This window comes from Callorhinus ursinus, unplaced genomic scaffold, assembly GCF_003265705.2.
Source record: "Callorhinus ursinus isolate GAN/ISIS: 27379988/994484 unplaced genomic scaffold, GSC_fseal_2.0 scaffold12, whole genome shotgun sequence".
Lineage (NCBI taxonomy): Eukaryota > Metazoa > Chordata > Mammalia > Carnivora > Otariidae > Callorhinus > Callorhinus ursinus.
In genome coordinates this window covers 25,246,313-25,268,945 of record NW_027397074.1, presented here as the reverse complement: position 1 = coordinate 25,268,945, position 22,633 = coordinate 25,246,313, and the positions used below count along the sequence as shown (strand labels likewise).

Genomic DNA, 22,633 nt, shown 5'->3' with positions numbered 1-22,633 from the left:
TTTCAATAAGATACATGTTTTTATAAATTCTTAGGGATTGACAAATCAATTATTCAAGCAATGTGTCTTTTACATGAAGTGCTATAATGGCAAACACAAATAAATTTCATGCTAGAAAGCTCTTCTCAGTGGTAAAAAGAAGTCTAACAATGCAAACAAAATTGTAGTACTAATGTGAAGCTTAAAACCCAATAACTGAAACTTACAAACACATCTCATTGCATTCACTCTTTCTTTCCCCACTTTGTGATAAAGAACCTATTTGGTGATGTGGTTATAGGTGGTTAAAGCAGGAGAGAAAAAGCAATGAAAGACCAAATAATGAAAAAATGAAATAATTCACTGTAAGTAGTGTGATCATCTATCTTCCAAACTGGTACATACATGTCTGAAAATGTAAATACTAACTTGGACAAGATATACAGTCATTCTGATCCATAATTGATCCTGTGTTTGTTAACTAAAACAAAAAATATGGACTTTTAAAAAATTACAGTTCAATATAAAACATGTTTATAAAAAAATTCTAGAAATTACCAACTAATTTTAATGATAGAAATCAAATTAGTGATTGCCTGAGGATGACAGGGGGTTGGAGAAATAAAATGGATATTAAATGTCTAGAGAGAGATCTTACAAAGGGGCATGAGAACACTTTTGGGGGAAATAGATATGTTTATTATTTTGATTATGGTTATGGTTTAGTGGGTGTATACACATGAAAAAGCCTCAAATTGTACACTTAACATATGTGTAGTAATTGTGTGTCAATTATACCTCAGTAAAACTTTTAAACCAGATTTAAAAAAAAACAACTTATGTTTATATATAGTTGTAGAATTCTAGAGCTGCTCTTAAGCTAAAGGATAAATCCTGTGCTCTCTATGTCTGTAATTATATTGTTATAACTATTTAAAAAAATCAAGCTTATTAAGAGCTAACTGTAAAATGACATTCAAGAAGAGCTACTCAAAAATATTTAAGATACTTTAAATAATACACAATACATCAAAATATAACAATATTTTATGCAATGGACATTTGAAAATTTTAACAAGGTTAGACAAAAAATCCTAACTTAAAAGGAGTTTTCTCAAACAGAAATTAGCTTACCAATACTCCATCATAAGATCCTGTCTCACTTGTCAGAAATGCAAACATGACACACAGATATGGGTTATTTAATTGTAGTCGTAGAGTGCTGCACATTTCTCTCCAAAGGGAGTTTTTCTCATCCGTATATCCTGATAAAGCCATTGCTACCACATTGAGATTCAGATCACCTGCACATTAAAAACAGTCAGCTAATCAAAGTGAGCAAAAGCTTAATACCTCCTCTTCCAGTTCTTAAACCATAAACAAAGACCAGAGGGTGACGTTTACCTAAAGAAAAATAAGCCCACTAGAATTAAGGGTTTTGATCCAGATTGGAAAATCTGGCAAGGACCTCAGGCAAAAATGTCCATTCTTATAAAACTTTTGCCCATATTGCTAACCCTGTGCAAGACAAGCACATCTTTAAATTTTCAAGTTCTAAAAAAAAAAAAGAATAAATTTTCAAGTTCTCATTCCAGGCAGTTCCTATACAGTGTTACTGTTTAAGGCCTAAATGAAGAGAAGTGAAGCCATATTACCAGAATCATTGTCAGCCTTATCAAGTTCATTTATGCTGACATATTTCAAAGTGTTGACAGTAAATATCGGTACTATAATTTTCAAAATTATTTTGTTTTCCTATTCCTAAGTATATAATGTTCATACTTAAGTATATGTTCTGAAAACCAGTATTTCAGTATTCTTATAATAGTTTAAGACTTTTAATTTTTCTAGGACAAAATTAACTATAAGCATTACCATAGCATTGTATGTGGACACATTTGCAACAAAGTATTTGTTATCAATAGTCTTTTAAACATTAGTTCTTAGCAGTTTATATAGTCACTGATAAGCAGCTGACCTGGCAGTCAGCACTATGGATTGGCTAGCCTTTTTTTTTTTTTTTTTAAGATTTTATTTATTTATTTGAGAGAGAGAGAGAGAGAGAATGAGAGATAGAAAGCACGAGAGGGAAGAGGGTCAGAGGGAGAAGCAGACTCCCTGCTGAGCAGGGAACCCGATGCGGGACTCGATCCGGGGACTCCAGGATCATGACCTGAGCCGAAGGCAGTTGCTTAACAAACTGGGCCACCCAGGTGCCCTGGCTAGCCTTCTAACATAAGTTCACCTTTAAGAAAAAACTAAATACACTTTTAACTTTTACTCTTAAGTATTTTGTACATTTATTATAGCAGTTTTCTTATTCTGTTCCTGGATCCTAATCATTTTCTTTCTTTTCCAAATAAAACAGCATTTCCCACTTTATATTATTAAATGGCCTTGTTCTTCATTTCTATAAACACTTTCCCCAAGTTGCTTTGTGCTTGCTTCCTCTGCCTATTCTCTTAAATTGGATATAAAGTCTTTTAAGATTAACAACCACCACCACCACAGCAAAGGAATGTCTTCCTAAATCCTGCTCAAAACAGTTTATTTCCAACTGGAGGGAACATCTGACTCAGTGAAATCTTTTCTTTAGTCCTTAAAGTTATTGAAATCACCGGAAAGATACTTTTCCCCTACTGATAGTATAGGTATTCAAATCTAACACCAAATTTTCCAGGTATACATGACAGGAAAGTATCATGCTCCTAGGTCGTAGCAAAATTATAATTAGAAATGGCTTTAAATATCAAATTCTTTTTTTCATTGCCACTTTATCTTCTATTGTACTCTCAAATGGGGAAGACTTACATTAGAGCAAAAGTGAAGGAAAGGAGGCCAATCTGGGCAAAACATTAGCTTTTTCAACTTTTTTACTGCAAGTAAATACATTATAGTTAATTTCATGTTTTTCTCTACGGTACAACAGAACTGTAATGGTTTCAAAATGGACCAGCAGGTTAAGAATTAAGCATTCTGAATACCAGAAATAATTTGCTAGGTGTATTAAAAATCAATAGCTATATAAATACATCTTAGTTATTTTCAAGTGAAATATTCCTGATAAGAAAAAAAACTTAATTTCTCGATTGAATTTACTTGCCTGAGTATTCTCCTGCAAAATGTCAGAGTAAAAACTTTATCACATTTCACTGTTTCTTCCTTTTAAAAAAAAATTAAATGGAAAGTAGGTTTAATCACCAGACTCAAGTAGAAGCATTTTTGCAGCTCAAAGTATGATTTTTATAATACTCTATATTAGCCTAACTAAAAGTGTCATTTAGAGTTTCCTAAAAGCCAACCAATAACCATCCAAAACATGAAGTAAAAATACTCTCAAATGTTTGCCACAGAATGCTTGCAAACAAACAAAAGAATGCTTGCAAACTGAAGTAGTCCTAATCTTCAAGAAAATACGTTTTTAAAAAATGTGAATTGTCTTTTAAAGAAAAAGCATTAAAAATGGATGCATTTGAGCACTCACTGTAATATTATTAAAACGGTACTTAAGACACATTTTGTCTTTATAGACACATTATGTTCTTTACAGACATAAACCAAGGCATAAACAAAAGGGATGGGTTAATACTTCCATAGCTACAGTTCTGTGTTCTCTTTCAAAAAAATTTACACAAATACATTGACTAAATATTTGAGAGTTATCAGCATCTTTTCTTTAAAGGCTTCTGCGAACTATGATTATCTTAGACTATAACCTAATACCTTTTTCTGAAGATGCTCCTTCATTCAGGATTTGGATTGCCCGCCGAATATCCAAGTTGAACAATGCCACAGCAGCAGCTCTCTCCCACTCCCCTTCTTGTACAAGCGAATTCAAAAATGGCCCTACATCTACATCCGTTCCTTTCTTTATCCACCCACAAAGCTGTAAAGCTAAAATTCTCTCTTCATTTAAATTCTGAATATCACTTTGCTTATCCAAACCACTCCAATTATGTCTGCTGCTTTCCACCATTCCTAAAAGGAGAAGTATTTTTATATTAGTTGCTTTATTATTTTTTGAAATATATTTAGAAAATAAGTCAGTTTTACACAGAGATTATTTCAACATCGTACTTTGGATATTTGACTTAACTACAAATTCATGACAGCATAAATGTAAAATATGCTACAAACAAAACATACTTTACATGTTGTTAAGTTGAACAGTTCCTTGAGATATCAGAAAGAGCTACGGGAAGAACAATTAATGTTTGATAAATGTCTAGTATAGTCTTGTGGAGAAGTGTTCATAATATTGTTAATAATTGTAGTTCTTGTAGGAATGCAGAAAATTGCATGTTATTTTTTGTATTTTGTATTATTTGTATAGTATTTATGAAAATCCTATTAAAGACCAATTACTTGAACTGCCACTCTGACTAAATAATATAAACCACTTTTCTAGCAGCTTGGCTTGGGCCCAAATTTGACTGCTATCAAAAGCTAGATACTGAATCCTAGGTTGGGTAAAGCATTATAGTATAATGCACAATGCCATTCCAATAAAAAACAGTAAGAATAACTGTTCAGTGAAAAACTAAGTTTGGCTCTTTTGTCATCTTTATTCTCAAACAGTTGATCAATTTCAACCCTGCATTGACTCATATATTCATTGAATCATCAAGGACTCTTTCAGGTAAGGCTCCTTCAGGTAAGGCCATACTTCATGACATAGTTACCCAGACCTTGCCATTAAACAGCTAAGTGAAAGCATTTGGGCAGCACAATAAAGAGATCTCCCTCAATTAGGTCTTTTTATTTAGCTTTTATAAAAGCAAAATACTGTGATAACATCCAAACTAACAACCAGGATCCTATAAACCATCTAATGTAAAACCTCTCAAAGTGGGTCTTCAAAAAAAATAACACTGAATGAATGAATAGATTAGAAAGACTGTATCACTTCAATGAATCAAGACTTCCCCCAAAAAAGAATTCTGGATATAAAATACACACTTAACTCAACAATTCACTAAAATATCTAACGAGAAACCCCCAAATCAAAAAAAAAAATTTATGCACATTATTCTGAACTAAATGATGGGGATAAAGGGGGAAAAATAACAGTACAAAAATTATACTTTAAAAAATAAAATAGAATTTTCTTACCCAAAGATGATTTTACAATTGATTTAATTCCTGCATAAACCAATGATCCTTTGTTTCCTGGAGACTTCTGATCCATGTCTTCTGTATACTGCTTCATAAGTATTTAAATGCATAGGAAATACTAATGATGATGCATAACAACATATTTCAAAGCTAAATTTATTTTGATTTGGAGCCAATTCATAATAGGTGTCAGCCAAAGTAAGATGGTCCTACTTTATTGCAGAGATAAACTTTTCTTCCTTCTACATGATCTGTAAAGCAGTATTTCAAGTTCAACAGTTTTAAATAATTTTTACTTTGTAATTTTAGCATTATGTAACTTGTATTTGCATATAAAACATTCAGAATAAAATTTACAAACTGATCTTTCAGCAAATTTTAAGAACATTTCTACCTGATTCATCTCATGAAATTCATAATGAAAAGGATATAGTGGAGGGTATACCAGAGCGATTTGAGCTGTGGGTCTTCATTTCCAGCTAAAATATGGTTTCTCCACACCTGTTCTGTATCAAGTCCGTACCTGGATAAAGCCCGAAGGCGCATCTTCGTTGCTATATCTTTTTCTAAAGAATTATCATTTTCTTCTTCTGCACATTCATACAAATGACGACCACAAGCCCACATTAAAGATGTAATTGGGCTCCAGGCAAGAGATATCCTTTCAAAAACAGTGAAGTCAGACATCGTTCGGTTGGGAGTTACAACTATCATTCGATTTTGACTGGTTGGATGCCAAGCAAAGGAAGCAATGTAATTGTCACAGGGTTGCACACTTCTTTCAATTATTGTGGGTTCAGTTTCATCTCCAATGGGAGTGGGTGTGTGCTGCATATCATATAATCTAATAATGTTACTATCCCTTGTCAAAGTGGCAAGCAGACCAGTCCTAGTTGGACACCATGCTACTTTTGTTAAGGGCTTTGGTTGCTCAGTCAAAGTCAAAACTGGCTTCTCAAATTTCCTTAGATCCCATATTGCAACCTGACCTTCATAGAAGGAAGCAACACGATCATGGAAGTAGGGGTCTACTGTCACCCCCTGAACAGCTTTTGTATTTACAAACATCTTTTGGCTTGTATTCCGAAGATCAAATATGGCTAAGTTACGATGCATACCAGCAAGGAGAAGTTTCTGGTCTCGTGGAAGCCAACAAAGAGAGAGACAAGCATCATTTTGTCCTAATTCATAAAGAGGTTTTGTTACTAATAATGTTGTTTCAGTTTCACCTGCTGAAAGTCTCACTTTCTCCATGGGAACTATATCAGGAGTATATTTGCTGCAAATATCCCAAATCAGCACTGAAAAATCAGCTCTATGTTTATCTAGCCCAGCAGCAAGCCAGTTACTATCCAATGGATTCCACGCAAGGGTATTACATTGTCGTGCATGTTTTGGAACAAATTCTTTTCCTATCAAATCTTTGAATTTTGAGTTATGATCTTGACCAAGACTTGTAAGTACAACTCGACCATTTGCTTGTCCAACTGCTAGGAGACATTCAGGATCATAATTGAGATACCAGGCAACACATTTCATATATGGCGTATCTGAATTTATTGATAGTAATGTAGCCGCAGAGTCTTCAGATAAACGTAAAGATCCAGCTTTGAGTTCTGAATTCACAGTAGATTCCACATGATAAAGGCTCAGTTCAGAGTCACATACAACAAATCTATCAACTTGGTGTGGTGCCCACAATATATCGGGTTTGGTACCGCTCATGTTTATTGATGTGCTCAAAGAGTCCAGTTAGGTCCATTCACTGAAAATCTGTTTAAAAATAACAAGTTGTAAAATCTTAACAAAATACAATTCTAAGATGAATAAACTATTCGGAAAATCAGGAAATTATACGAGTACTCTGTCTTTCAATATATTTATTCTAACTGCTATGAATTCATGACAATATTTACTGATTAAAAAGGGAAAAAGAACTTCTCCCAATAAGATGAGGTGCTAAGATTCTGAGAACTACATTTTGGCCTTATTTCCCACGATCAATTATTTTAATTGCACTGTTATTAGTAACTTCATTAACCTCAGTGTTAACAGAACTTAAGTATGGTGAGCAAATTAATAAGCATCATCTCTTTGAAAGGTATAAAACTTTAAAGGGTTATGAATCATGTCCTTTAGCAACAGTTTACAGCAGTACTATTCAACAGAATTTTTTTTTTTTTAAAGATTTTATTTATTTATTTATTTGAGAGAGAGAGACACAGCGAGAGAAGGAACACAAGCAGGGGGAGTGGGAGAGGGAGAAGCAGGCTTCCCGAGGAGCAGGGAGCCCGATGCGGGGCTCGATCCCAGGATCCTGGGATCATGACCTGAGCGGAAGGCAAACGCTTAACAACTGAGCCACCCAGGTGCCCCTCAACAGAATTTTCTGCAGTGATAGAAATGTTTTCTAGCTGTACTGTCCAGTAGGGTAGCTACTAGCCACATGTGGCTAACCAAGCACAAGAAATGTGACTAATACAAATTTTAAATCTTATTTATTTTCATTTATTTTTAATATAAATAGCCACATGTGGCCACCATAACAGACAATGAAGATTTAAAGTACAATGCCACTATTAAGACAGAGGTCTCTTCCTCAAGTTTCAACAGTAAGAAGCAACCCTATATGGCAGAATAAACAGTAGCATGTATTGAATAGAGTTAACTTCTATCCCTCTCATATATTACCTACACACCACAGAAGGGCCTTTGTGATTAGGGGTCCTTTTGTTGTCTCCTCTATATAGCAAAAGAGTTGGTTTAGATTATTGTTTCCCAAACTTCATTCATGTACCACCTATTTTTACTCAATATTTTTATTTAAAGGGACTATTTTTAAAATCAGAATTGATTTTAACCTCAACCTGAAGTCCATGAATCATAGGTATGGTATGCTAAATATTTTTTTCTAAGACACATTAAAATAAATGAGTAACTATTAAAATGCTTATTATGTTTTTTTTAAAGGTTTTATTTATTTATTTGAGAGAGAGAGAGAACATGAGTGGTGGGGAGGGGCAGAGGGAGAGGAGAAGCAGGCTCCCCACTGAGCAGGGAGCCCGATGCAGGGCTCAATCCCAGGACCACCGGGGTCATGACCTGAGCTGAAGGCAGACACTTAATGACTGAGCCACCCAGGCACCCCTAAAATGCTTGATATGTTAACTATATTGGAATTTTTAAAAAATGCTTGATTATGTTTTACCCAAAATCATCCTGTTTATGACCAGTGGTACACACACTGCATTTGGGAAATGAATTAAGTGATCATTAAAGGCTCTTCCAGTTTTCAATTCTATAAACTTTAATATTGACATGGAATTTTGGAAAAGATGATAGTCATTTAAACACAAACTAAAAATAGCTATGTTAAAAGTGGTATTTTAGGGGTGCCTGGGTGTCTCAGTTGGTTAAAGTGACTGACTCTTGGTTTTGGCTCAGGCCATGATTTCATGGGTCATGAGATCAAGCCCCCCTTCAGGCTCCACGCTCAGGTGGGAAGTCGGCTTGAAGATTCTCTCCCCCTGCCCCTAACCATACTTGCACGTGTGCCCATGCACACACTCTTTCTTAAATAAATACATCTTAAAAAAAATTAAAAGAAATGGTATTTTAAAAGCAAAAGTTACTTAAAAATTTAAATGTTTGTTTCTAACCAGTTCTGTCTAGAGGTTATAGTCTGGATTAAAAAAGGACAAAGACATTTAGTATCTTCATGGCAATTAGAATCTGTACAGCCATGTTGTCAGTTATTAAAAGGTGAAGCTATGGACTCATTCATCCCCTGATCCCCTGTACCAGATGTAGAGCCACGCTCAGACTCCTAATATAGATACACTAAATAAACTCAGCTCAAACATACTTGCTTTACTTTTTGATCTTGTAAAACTTTCAGTCAGGCATTACCAGTCCAGAATTCAATATACTCATACAATTTAGATGACTAGGAAAAACTTCTAAGAATTCTTATACGGTTTATTTCCTTCCTTAAGAGGTCTGATGCTCAAGATCAATCATTTCAATTATATTTTTACTAGACCCTCAATTTCTTCATTTCTTGGCCACTTTCAGTTTGCCTTCCCCAAGCCTAGATCAACCCAATTATTTACTCTTCTTTCCTCCACTCAGGCTGCCAAGTCTCACAGCTCTGAGGACTGATTCCATAAGAAATTAAAGTATGCAATATGCTTGGCCTATGGTGTTGATTCAGCAATTCTTTTACTCATTTGTATACTCAGGCCTTTATGAAATTCATCTTTATGTAATATCACAGGGACCTTTCTAAAACGAAACTTAGCCAGGTTATACAATCCCTACTGAAAGCCCTCTAATGGTTTCCAACTGCTCTTAGTATAGAGTTCCAAATCTTCAATATAACCTATAAAATCCTAAATGCTTTGGTCTCTACCTACTGCTTTGGCATCAAGGCACACCATTTTCCTCCTTGCTATGTTCTAGCTATGCTGTTCTTCTTTTCAGTTCCTAGAATGTAATCTCCCTCTGCCCTCCATCACTACTTTGCAAATGGAGCACTCTTCCCTCCCTTCTAGGCCAAATTAACACATGCTTGACCATTTCTTAAACATCATGGTTGACATCAAATATCCTCTATCCCCTCCCTGGTCTGTCAGGTTACTTAGATAGTACTTTCAGCGAACAGTATTCCTTCCTTTACATCACCCTGTCTCTCCTACTAAATTATAAATGCCGTAAAAGCAGGAAAAGTATCTTGTTCTCCATTTATACCTCTGATACCCAGCCTAGGGCCAGGCACTTAATAATTATTTGTTAAATGTTCCATCTGACATTTCTCACACTGCTATGTCCAAGTTTTACCAATCTCCTCATGCTTCCATGCCTTACCCTTCCTAGTAGAGACTGGCTTCAGCCAAAAGCGAAGTGCCCGCTGTCATAACTGGTTCCAATATGGGCAAGAGCCCACAATGAGCCACCCCAAGAGTGGATCACTCTAATACCTGTCTTTCATTTATTCTGTAAATATTTACTGAGCATAGTGTACGTGCTAGAAACTGTTCTAAATGCTAAGAACATGGTAGTGAACCAAGAAAGATAAGCTCCTTGGTTGCTATAGACTAAACTGTGTCCCCCCAAAAATTCATGTTGAAGCCCTAATCCCCAATGTGACGTATTAGAGAAAGACCCTTTCAGGGGGTGATTAGAGTTAAATGAGGTCATAAGGGTAGAGTGTTAAACTGACAGAACTGGTGCCCTTATAAAAAGAGGAAGAGGTAACAGAGCTCTCTCTCCACCATGTGAGGACACAGTGAGAAGGCAGCTATCTATAAGCCAAGAAAAGAACTCTCACCAGAACCAGACCACACTGGCACCCTGATTTTGGGCTTCCAACCTGTGAGAACTATGAGAAAATAAATTTCTTCTATTTAAGCCACCTACTCTGTGGTCTTTTGATATGGCAACCCAAGCCGACTAATAAACTGATCTAATAAAGCCTGCATTCTAATGCTGAAGTTATGTGCAATCTTAAAGAGAAGTTAAAAATTTAGGAATGAGAAGGAAGAGGCACCTCATGCAATAGGACGTAGCTAAGACAACAAAAAGAAGGAACAGATACTGTCTGTTCACACTCATGTCTTCACAGATAGCGGAAACCTCTTAAATGGAGGTATCTGGAGATCTGGCCTATTTTCTTATCTTATCAAAACAAAAATGCTCAAATAATCACACTTTTAATATAGGCCTCCACCCTATAATCATATTCTTTACATGGATGGTCTATAAGAAAACTGGATGGCACATGGAAAAATCCACCATAAAAAAAGTAATAAAGTGTTACTATAGTTTAGAAAGTCTTTGATTTGCATGACTCTCAATGGAGGACTATCAGCATTTCTCCTAATGTTATTATGCATGTACAATGTTTATACTACCAGCCACAAAATCTGATTACAGTAATTCATACAGAATCACAAAACTGGAGAGAGACTGGCAAGCCCTTCTCGTTTCACATAGGAGTAAAGTGAAGACCAGATGTTTTAGTTCTTGTCCAACACCTCCCAACTCCCATCCTAGATTACTGCAGAATAAAAAATCAACTACATCATTTGCATGGTCCAGTGCAAAATGAAAATACAGGGCCCCCTTATTCAAAAATTATTAAGAATTTCAAGGTGGTGACAACAAAGCAGTAAACCAAGTACCAGCCCTTCTAAACGATGGGCCTCATATGACTGCACAGGCTGCATAACACAAAGCTGGCCCTGAAGAGAGAGGTACATCCGTAAGCGCCCTTTTAAGAAATGTATTTCTTTACAATCCAACACACAATACAGATAGATCTTGGCTCATGAACAGAGATGACTAGGAATATGGTGAAGAGCAAAGAAAATTGAAACTGGAGTCAGAGGACCTCCAAACACTCACTGGCTAGACTCTAACTTAAAGTCTGTTAATACACCAAGACTATAAAATAAGAGAAAGAACCCCCCCTACCTCCATCTCACAAAGTTGTGACAAATTGAGTTCTTCACATCACACATCTATTAGTATCACTATGATTTCCTTAAGCAGCCCTGGAAGTTAATGTTTTCAAATGTTGGAGATACTGAAAAGTGGGAGAAGGGGTGAAATCTGCAATAATTACAGCTTATATTTACATCCTCACCTTCAAGTTTAACAAGAGTTCACTTCCCATCAATGGTTTCTGGGCAAAGGAAAGCCATGCTGATTCTGTATTCTTCACCAGAATATCTTTAACAGCACTGTCCGACAAAAATACAGTGTTAGCCATGATTTAAAAAGTTTCTAGTAGCCACACTGAAAAAGAGATGAAATTAAACAATATATTTTATTCAACCAAACATATCAAAAACATACCCTTTTCCACATGTAATCAATGTAAAAAATTATTGAGAATTTTTTTTCTTTGGTGCCAAGTCTTACAAATTCAATGCGCATTTTACATTTACAGCACATCTCAACCCCGTGTGGCTACTGGACAGTGACGATCCATAATACTAAGTGTATAAGGTACCCAACCACCTTTTCACATCCTTTTGTTGTTGTCTTCTACTTTTCTTACCATGACAGTAACAACGGTAAAGAAATTTTCAACCTCACCATCTTCAAGGAGAGGCACTGCAGAAATTTCCTTTAAAAATATAGTTATATAAAAGGCCTGTAAATGCAGTCATTTGCTAAGCAATTTAGCAATGCTTGTGGGCACACGTGAATGGCTTTATTCATCCTCTTACGGAATTTTCATTAGTCGTACAAGCAGAAAGCACAGCTAACCCGGTGACAGGCCCTTTAGGAGGTATTTAATAGAGTACAACTACAGCACGGTTCGTTGCTATTCCGGGTAAAGCAGGAATCTGAGGGCCACTCCCACGCTCCAGACACCTGGCTGAGCTTCCCGTCCAACGCCAGGACTCGCGCTTCCGCACGAACTCGCCGCGCGTGTGGCTGCAGCGCCGACCCAGCGCCCGGGAGGACGTCCGCCCGCAGCTCCAAGGCTCCCTGCTAGGCCCGGCCGGCCGCCCGACGCGGTTATCCCGCAGCGCGGAACGCTACGCCCCGCGCCACCGCTCCAAGGAGGCCCTCGGGTCGGCCCCCGCCCAGGCCTTTTAACTGGGCTTTCCCGAGCCCCTCGCGGTGACCCCGGCACACCCGAGCCCGTGCACCGGGCCTCAGCATCGGGAACGCTTAGACGCGGCCCGAGCCACAACTCACTGACCTGAGGAGGCAGCGCGGCCGCTGCACAGCCACTTCCGGCCTGGTCACCGCCCCTCCCGCCGTGGGAGTCCGCACGCGGGCAAGATGGCGGCCGAGGCGGCGCGGCCAGTAACCTGGGTCACCCGGCCGGGGCCCAAGACCCTAACACCGCGCGCCTTCGGGACGCGCGGACGCGCCTCGGTTTTGGAAGGGGAGTTCCCCGACCGTGAGCCCCGCCTTTTGGCCGTCGGGGAGTCGCACCGCCCTGGGGCGGAGCTGCTGCCCCGGAGGCCCCGCCTTCCGGCCGAGCGCTCCCGTGCACCCCCGGTGGCCCCGCCCCTGCGGCCTGCCGGAGGTATCCCGGGCACGCGCACCTGCGGGATGTATCCCGGGCACAGCCTTTCGGAGATGCATTATCTCTAGTACTACATACACTTTGGCTCCTTTGATTACTTTAAATTTCCATTAACCATTTATTGCAGGCCATCGATGCAGTAGAAACTCCAGGGTATGTGGTTCACGATTTATTCATTCATTCGCGCATTCCACAAACACATCGTGAGTGCCTATTGCGTACCTAGCACATTGCTGGAATGCTGGGGACACTGGAGTGACAAAAAAGACGCGGTACCGGCAGAAAACAGTGTTACCTTGTTAGGGCTAATACAGTGCTCCACAGGAGGGGCGCCCCCTTAGTGTTAGGAGGTCAGGAGCGCTTTCTTGTGGACCACTAGGCTGACACAAGGAGGATGAATATGGGATTAAACGGGAAAGGCAACAGCGGAGGAGGTTGGGAGAGAAGAGCCTTCCAAAGGCAGAGGAAGAGCAAGTGCAGGTTGAGGAGGGATGGCATCTCAATGGGGAAGCAGTGAAGTATGGATGGGTGAGCAGAGGAAGTGGGGAGAAATTAAGATGCTGTATCAGAAAGGCATTTGGAAACGACGTTAGTGAGTTTGGGTGGACTTTTTCTTACAGGCGATGGCGCAGTCACGGAAGGTTTTTAACTAGGCAAGTGGTGTGATCAGTTTTTCAGGGAGAAAAGGGAAGGACAGCGTAAGCATCCCAGTGAGAGATCATGGTAATCCAAACTACCGGTGGTATGGAGAGTGGGGGTGGAGAGAGGTGTGTGGGGAATACTTAGAAGATGGAATAAACAGAGCTTGATGATTGACTTAAGAGAGTGAGCAGGAAAGAGGATTCTAGGGTTCTGGTTCCCATAATTCATTCCTGCCTTTGGAGAAGTTGGAGGCCAAGGAAAGTTCTGTACAGCTGCAGGGAGATACCATAAGTTTCACCACTTCAAACGCTATCTTGCCCATCTTCTCAATGGTTCAGGCCTCGGCCCCAAATTTCTAGATCAGTACAAGTCTCTTCCTTATCAGTTCTACCGGATACATAGTCTGCCCTCAGGACATGACGTTGCTTGCTACTTCAGAAAGAATGTAAGCTATTAGATAGGAATTCCCCACAGCTTCCTATTATTTTCTCTTTCCTGCCCCCAACATCATCATTCACTCCCATTCTTACCTTCTTCTACTTGACACAGAGGAAGAGGAGGGACCCTATATGTTTCTCCTCTTCTGGGACCTTGCACCATCAATTTCTCCTTTTCTGTGTGTCTTAAACCTCTCCATTTCTACTGCTTCTTTACCTTCAACATATGTTTAAGTCACTGCCATTTTTATCCTCTAAGAAGAAGGACATACTGGCTCTCTCTAATCCTACATTCTCCTGTTTTCCCCCGAATCTACTCTTCTCAGGCCTTCATGCCACCTCTTCACCAAAACTGCTCTTTACTTGCCTATAGTTGTCTTCCCCTTCTTGAATATATGCTCCACATCACCAGTTTTCATTCCATTCTACCTCCAACCCCAAATGTTAGCAAGGCACTTGGTGACCCAGTTAGAGAGGACAATTCCTTGAAGGGCCTCCCTTTCAGCTAGGTATGGCTATATCAAAAAGTTGTGACCAATGAGATATGAACAGAAACGGATCCTGTCCCTTAGAAGAGAAGCTGCTTGACATCTACTTCCTCCTCCCCCTTCCAGCTGTCTGGAAAATGGCAAAAAGAAATATGGTATAGAAATGGAGGCCATATATTATGGGCGACAGAACTTCCCCATTAGTCTAAGTCCCAGTCTAATTCAGAAAGTCGGGCTACCTCCTCCCTTGGATCAACCATAGACATCTGGACCATTACACAAGAGAAAATAAACTGTGTTCTTTTAAAAATTGCTGTTGTTGGGACCAGTTATAGCACCTTGGCCTATTCCCTCATACACAGGGACTCCATCTATTTTATCTTCTGCTTAATCTCCAGAACCTAAAACAGTGCATAGCACAGGTATGTGCTCAATAAAAATTTGTTTGATAAATCCTAAAACAATATCTGCCTCTACACTTTTCTCCAGCTAATATATTTTTCTCTCCTTCCTTTTCCACCTAAGCTTTTGTGAAAGTGTATTCTCATGCTGCCACCAGTTCCTTGCACTCTAGGATCCCCAGAGCAATAAGTGACGCTTTTCTCATTCTTGGAAACCCATTCCCCTTCTCCACTAAATGGTATTCCTTGTTGGTAAACCTGGATTCCATAGAAGAGAAGCTCCTTGCCATTCACTTCCTCTTCTCCCTTCCTGCTGTCTAGAAAATGACAGATGGCATTTTCCTTGTGAGTAGTGAACTTTTAGTATAGAACTCTGGATTTCCTATAGCTCCTACTGCATGATATGTATTCAAAAATAGTTACTGAGTGGGAGAGTGCATTATAGTTTTTAGAAGATTAAACTGTGTCAGAGAACTTAACACACTGCTCTGAGGTTACACTACTTGATTTATCAAACATGGATTTTGTAACGGATGCCAGAGTTGCTATAGTTCAGTCTTGTGGTTTTCTGTTTTGTTTTTTAATTTAAACTTTTGTGTCCTTAACAAGATATTGTTCTTTCTAAGCTCCTTCATGCATGTTGTGGTAATCCAGGATAAGATGTTTGTTGTGGTTTTAAACCAATAAATGACAACAGATGAAGAACTGCTTATTTCCTTCTTATTTACTGCTGCCCTTAGCAGCAGTTCAGTTACTATTGGAACATTCTTTGGAGTCTGTGACTGGCTAATCCCAACTCCCTTTATTTCCAACTAATCAGTCTGCACAAAATCAGTGTGGACGTGAGAGCAAATTTTGCTTTTACGTAGCAAAGGGAAATTAGGGCCCTGGAAACATGTGACATGGCTTAGGTAATCTTTTTACACAGGTTGTGGATGAGAAGATCTGAGATATCTTAAAATTGTGGTCTTTGAGAAGTATTCTAGCGGACTCCCAAATCAATTACATAGTATCTACTACGTGCCAGATGCTTTACGACATAGGCTCATTTAACATTGTCTCGTGTTGGGTGCCCTGGAACCATATTTCAAGATGGAGATTGGGATGTAGGATACTTATGAAGGAGGGTTGGGATCAACCCAGTGGAAGGAAGGAAGAAGATGCCGGACGGGGCAGAGGGAGGAGCTGAGCTGTGATTCAATACGAACAAAGGCCTCAGCCAATCCATGAGAAACTTTGAAACTGGATTGGCCCTCCAGAGTTGTCTTGAGTTGGGACATGGGATTCAGGACTGCATATTACCCCACTGATGTGGATATGTCACTAATGTGACCTGTCCCTTGAAGGACAAGTGGCTTTGAGTGAGGCAGTTTTCTCTGTCAAGGCAGTCCCCAAAGATGGCTGCCAGCTGAAGGCCATCTGCTGACAACTTTCCCAGCAGCTGAAGGACTAAGTCATTCGTTACTGAAGGGGGACATTGAGGAGGTGCATCATGGACTTCACATGTTCATCACGTTTTATGAGGATGATACTGTTATTTTTCCTCTTTTACAAATGAGAAAATTGAGGCACAGAAATGTTAAGTAAATTGCCCAAGATCTCACTCTTTTTCTTTTGAGAGAGGGAATGGAGGGAGGGGCATAGGGAGGAATAAGGGGACAGGCAGAGGGAGAGGGAGGAGCAGACTCCCTGCTGAGTAGAGCCTAACATGGGGCTCCATCCCAGGACTCTGGGATCATGACCCGAGCCAAAGGCAGGTGCTTAACTGACTGAGCCACTAGGTGCCCAGGGAGAGAGAATCTTAAGCAGGCTCCACAGCCAGCATGGAGCCCGATGCAGGGCTCAATCTCCAATCCTGAGATCATGACCTGAGCCAAAATCAGAAGTCGGATGTTTAAGTGACTTAACTGACTGAGCCACCCAGGTGCCCTGCCCAAGATATCTCTTAAGTGGTGGAGCGAGGTTAGGAACCCAGACAATGTGACCCCAGCACCATGCTTCTAACTATCAAATGGTAGCCACTTGATGCAGTTCTAAGTGTTATTAAAATAATCTTTTAAAACAGAAGTTGGCAAACATTTTTTGTAAAGGGCCAGATAGTGAATATTTCCAGCTTTTCAGGTGGCACTGCCTCTATCACAACTCCTCCCCTCTGCCATCGCAGTGCAGAAACAGCCGTAGGTAGGACATACACAAAGGGATGTGGCTGTGGTACAGGAAACCTTTATTTATAGAGACAGGTGGCAGGTTGGATTAGTAGGTTAAACTCTGCTTTAGAAAATCATTTAAAGATACAGGAAACACTCATGGTTTATTGTTATAGGAATAAAATCATATCTAATGGAATAAATATCATAATTCCAACCTTATTCTTTAAAGACCGGAAAGAATAATGGTGACATTTTATTAGTAGATTCCTCTGTGTGGTAGGTTTAAAAGTGCTCATTATTTTCTTCATTATACTTTATGTTTTCTAAAATAAAAGTGTAAAGCTTTTTTCAATGAGGAGAAAACCCAATGAGTATTATTTTAAAGAGTATAGTTGGAGGAATTAGGATGCTTAATTCCATGATAGACAGACATATCATAATCCTGTACCTAGGAAGTTAAGGCAGAAATAATAAAGTTTAAGCAGCCTCCTAAATGCTTCAGTAACTGGAGCCGTTCTAGGATGCTAACATTTCCTGCTTTGCTCATTACTTCTTCACAGGTCTCTGTTTCATTTGTGGGTAACTTGGTGTTAAGGAATGATGTGTGTGTCCCCCCCAAATTGATATGTTAAAATCCTACCACCCTACGTGATGATATGAGGAGATGGGGCCTTTGTGAGGTAAGACCACATGAATGTGACCTCTGCCCTCATGAATGGGAGTAATGCCCTTATAAAAGGGACCCCAGAGAGCTCTTGCAACCCTTTCCTGCCATGTGTGGACATACCGAAGTCAGCACTCTGAAATCCAGAAGAGGGTCCTCATCAGAACTCGACCATGCTGGCACCCTGATCTCAGACTTCCAGCCTCCAGAACTATGAGAAATAAGTGTCTATTGTTTACAAGCCATGCAATCTATGGTAATTTGTTATAGCAGCCTGAACTGACTAAGAAACTTGGCTCATCCCTTCTGATGAGCACTGAAGCCGTAAAGAACCTGCCATCAAAATGCTATCTGATCAGCACTGTTAATCCTAGTGAAACACAGGCTATTGTGCTGCCTGGTCTCTTCCCCTCCTTGGATGGGATTTGCGTAAATCACATTTGGGCTTTTGAAACAGATGATGTGGCTAAATTCTGCCAATCTCTCTGCTCCCATAGCCATTGCCCTCGTTTCGGTCTTAATTACTGCTCACCCAGACAATAGTTTCCCAACTGGCCTCTGATTCCCCTGTTCCTACCTTTTTCCTCTAAACCATCTCCTCTGTGTGGCCAGATTGATCTTCCTGAGCACATCTCAAGTGACCCTCTTAGGTAGAACTCTTCATTGGTTCATGTTCCCTACAGACCAGCCACCAGACTCCTCAGCCTGCAGTTAAGATGTCCGTACTTTAAGTCTTAACAGTCAGTGAGAAAGAAAACTTGTGTTTTCAGTGGATCAAATTAATTTCAGAATTACCTATACCAGACAAAGCCCAAAGCAGTTGTAAAGGCAGGCTTCTCTTGGTAATAAGGTGAGAAAAAGATTCCCAGAGCCATCGCTGAAAGTTAGACAGATATCTAACTATGAAGGTGATGCATTCAGAGTCAGTGTTACTTTGAGCAAAAGACCGGGTCAAGGAAAAACCAAAGCGTATCTGATTGGCCCGATCAATAATTTGGAATTTGCTGAAGTAACATACAATGTATGACTATAAAATCTTCAAATGGATAATGGATTTGATTCTCATGTTCAAAATCTTGGACCATCAGCAGCTTATTTGAGAAGCTAAGCCTGACTTTCTTAGTAAGTATAATTGCAACCCCAGGAAGAAATTCAAGGGGTAAGAAATCAGAAGCATAAAGAGAATCCGAATGAGAATCAGGATAGAAATGATGAGGAAACAGATTTACTTCCTAAAGTCCAACCCTTTTGGAACTTTTTATCAGTCAATTTTATAATTGCACAGTAGAGTGTATTTAAGCTTCTTCTGAAGAACATTTAAAGTAATCTGCTACTCTAAACTTAAGAAGAAGTATTCAGTTTGCAACACTGTTTATGAGTTTGAGGAAATGTAGCTTATTAAATCAGTATATGTTTAATGTATTAGTTGTATAAATGAGGTAAAATACATATTAATGACTTAAAGGTTAATAAATTACATATAGTGGTGGATATTCCTCTCCATGTAACATGCACAAAAGCTTCTAGGATATTTTAAAAAAAAGTTAACAACATGAAGATGTCCCCATTCTGGCCCAATATGTTTTTCCCATTTGATCCCTTAACCCATGCTAGCTCTAGCCCTACTTAATTGTCCCTAATTACTTTTATATAGCACTTTTCCTCTAACATGCTTGATAGAGTGGGCAGTTAGATGCACATGAGCAAGAGGAGAGACAGGAGGATAACAGATGGACAATTGCTAAGGAGCACCTGGTCTTTGTCCAAGACACTGTCCCATCTCCCTTAGATCAATCCCTTTTGCTTTTTAGCACAGGCTGATAAGCAGAAGATACAGGCTACAGGGACTTCCTCAACTTTGGAGCATGCGCTCTTAAGAAAGACCTTGTCCACTAGTAACCCTGAGGCTGTTATAACATCATTATAATACCATTTGCACTGAGATTTGGGCCCCCACCATGGGTCGTGCTTAGGTGCTCATGAGGAGATGACTAACACAAACTTGCCTAAAAGGTTGGAGGGGAGGAAACCCAGGCAGATTCAAGGGTGGAGTGATAATACCAAGGCGGGGAGGCGGGGAGAGAAAGGAGACCAAATACCCCCCCATAAAAGAACACAATGAGAAACTCAGCATCCTGCCACCCATCCTCAGGTCAGCCCACTTCTCTATCCCAAGAGTGTACCTTCACTTTGGGAAATGAAAAATCTTTGCTACTTGACCATTCTACTGGGGCTCTCTACTGAATTCTTTCCTCTGAGAAGATAAGAACTAAGGAATTCAACAATCTGCCACCTGGTAACATGACTTTGTTCCAATTATTTTTTTCCTGGACTTCCCTTCTCCAAGAATAGAAAAATTAAATTCTATTCATCCCTCAATATGTATCACTTAGTTCCTCCTTAATATCTCCCATAGCTGGGAGTAATGTCTACCTTTCCAAACTACTTGGCACCTTGTCTTCTGTGCCTCTGTCAGACTCTTTGTCTCTTCACACACACACACACACACACACACACACACACACACACACACATGCTGTAATAATGCTATTACCTATTATTTCACAATATACTTATATAGCTTGTGAATTCCTTGAGGGTGGGAAATGTGTTAGAGTCATCGTTGTTTTCCTCATTATACGTTGAATCAGAATAAGGAATGCATGATGAAAAGTTACACAAATATGTGAATGCTTCCATTCCAACTCAAAAATTTAAAAATATTATTGTGAAAACAATATTGAAGGAAATGTCTTAAAATTCAGGTACTCTCACATGCACAACTGTTTTCATTTCTGTTTCTCTTTCAGGATTTATCCATGCTCATACAACATGTTTGTTTGAGTAATAAGATGTTAAAAATAGAATTGGCCATGTCTAGCAACTGGCTAAAGAAAGCCCCACTAGACCAGAATGGAACAATAGGTGGTGAATACTCCCACGTTCCAAAGTGAGATGCTACAACTTGCAGAAGTGGAACAGATTTTGTAGCCTGAAGACCCCAAACCCTCCTAGAGGGGGTTCAGAACTGAAAAATCCGAGAGGGATTCCTTTGGAGAAATTCATTTCCAGAGAGCCTTACTTCTAATCCCCTAGCAGAGATCTAAGGGCACGGTTGTCCATGGAGAGCTTGATCTGTGCAAGTAGGAACAGAGATGTGGGTAGAGAACATGTTGGTCTGCTGTCTGAGCCGTGCCTGAAAACTTGAAAGGCTGGCTGGTTGTTCTGGAGGCCGAGAGGTGAGAGGCGCATCTCTTGGGAAAACCTTCACTGTTGGGGTTTGTCAGGATAAACGATGCCTGGGCATGCCCTGCAGATGGGATGAGGGCCACAAGGGTGAGAGAGGCAGCATAGCACAGTCAAATAAGAAGGCTTTCTGCCGGGAGTGAGGTGACCTCCGTTGAGAGACACTGGCAGTGTTCCATTGGTAACAGGCTAGGGTCAGAGAAGGTGGAATTTGACACCCACCAGAAAAGAGACCTAGCTGCCTTTAAAAGAATGTGGGATGAGAGATCCGCAGTGAAGCAGTCTCCAAAGAAAGAGGGAAGGCTCCACAATGGAGAAGGAGATCACTTTAATACCTTCCAAAACCGGAGCAAGACCGTTGACTTAAGTAGTTCTTTCCCGACGGTCTACCTGGAAGAGTCAGAAACTACTCTTCATCAGTGTGTGAAAGGCAGAGAGGCACAAAGTGGGGAAATGGGAAAGTTGACTATGCCCATTTTCCCACTGTAGGCTTCCAGCCTGAAGCAAGCCCTAGCCGTGGAGAGGAGAATCTTCAAGCTCAGAGTTTTGGCTACTACTTGGGAATAGACATTTTGATTGTGGGAAGCACATAGTTTTTATGATTAAATGTGAAAGAAGCGATCTTTATATAAAAGACTGATCCAAAGACTCATGGAACCTGCCTGGGATGTCATCCAAGTGGCGAAAAAAAAAATCCTGCCCTCAAAAATAGAAACAAAATGACAGTGGAGTAAAATAAAGTTTTATAATGCATCCTATGGAGTCCTGTGTTTTCAATGGATTGGTGACATTCAAATGGAATCAGAAGGAACAAACTATTGTATGCAACTGAAATTTCTAGTCTTTTATAAGTTAATACAAATTATAAAATGTAAAAATAAATTACAAAAAAGGCTTTGCAACTCTATACCAAAATGTTAATCGTATGAACAGAGCAATGTTACACCGGGCTGAAGCCTACAGTTCTGCAGGTTGTGCATTAGATGCCTCCAGAGGGGTCATTTGCATTGTGATTATTCTGACAGTTGTCAGGCAGTAAGAGTCTTGAGAACAAGACACTTTTCTAATATGCGGTATGATAGTGTATGTTACTTGTGTAATACTGTAAAGGGAACGACACTATATGTCATGAGAAGCACATACACATGGTGTGTAAATTAAGCAAATGCTCAGACTATTAAAATATTATTTTGTGATGATGGATGTTGAGACAGGAAACATGGACCAATGGGTGTTACACTATCACCCCCACCATTCAGGATAAATCTAACTCCTCCTCGTATGGGGAGGTGTGGATAATGGGAGGAAAGATACCAAAAGTTATACACTAACATAAGTACCCTAGAAATATGAAAGCAAGGGCGCACTTGCTTGTTAAAGAAAATGGAAATATCAGTCAGCATCCCTGTCAGAATTACAGTCATGTATAAACTGCAACCAGAAATTGAGTAAGGATACAAG

The 22,633-nt window shown here is 39.6% G+C and overlaps 1 protein-coding gene across 3 annotated transcripts in view; it reads right to left on the bottom strand.

Moving 5' to 3' along the window:
- Window positions 1–13,053, bottom strand: part of MIOS (meiosis regulator for oocyte development) — a 29,708-nt gene extending 16,655 nt beyond the window's left edge. Inside the window, exons 1-6 of one of the 3 annotated variants that reach the window (XM_025872945.2) lie at window positions 12,812–13,053; window positions 11,741–11,837; window positions 5,526–6,867; window positions 5,092–5,190; window positions 3,703–3,957; window positions 1,114–1,283 (exon numbers count right to left, since the gene is read on the bottom strand). In XM_025872945.2, coding sequence (XP_025728730.1) covers window positions 1,114–1,283; window positions 3,703–3,957; window positions 5,092–5,190; window positions 5,526–6,819 — 1,818 coding nt within the window. In that variant the 5' untranslated portion in view covers window positions 6,820–6,867; window positions 11,741–11,837; window positions 12,812–13,053. The other 2 variants (XM_025872943.2, XM_025872944.2) reach the window with 2 other exon arrangements.
- Window positions 13,054–22,633: the final 9,580 nt, after the last annotated feature.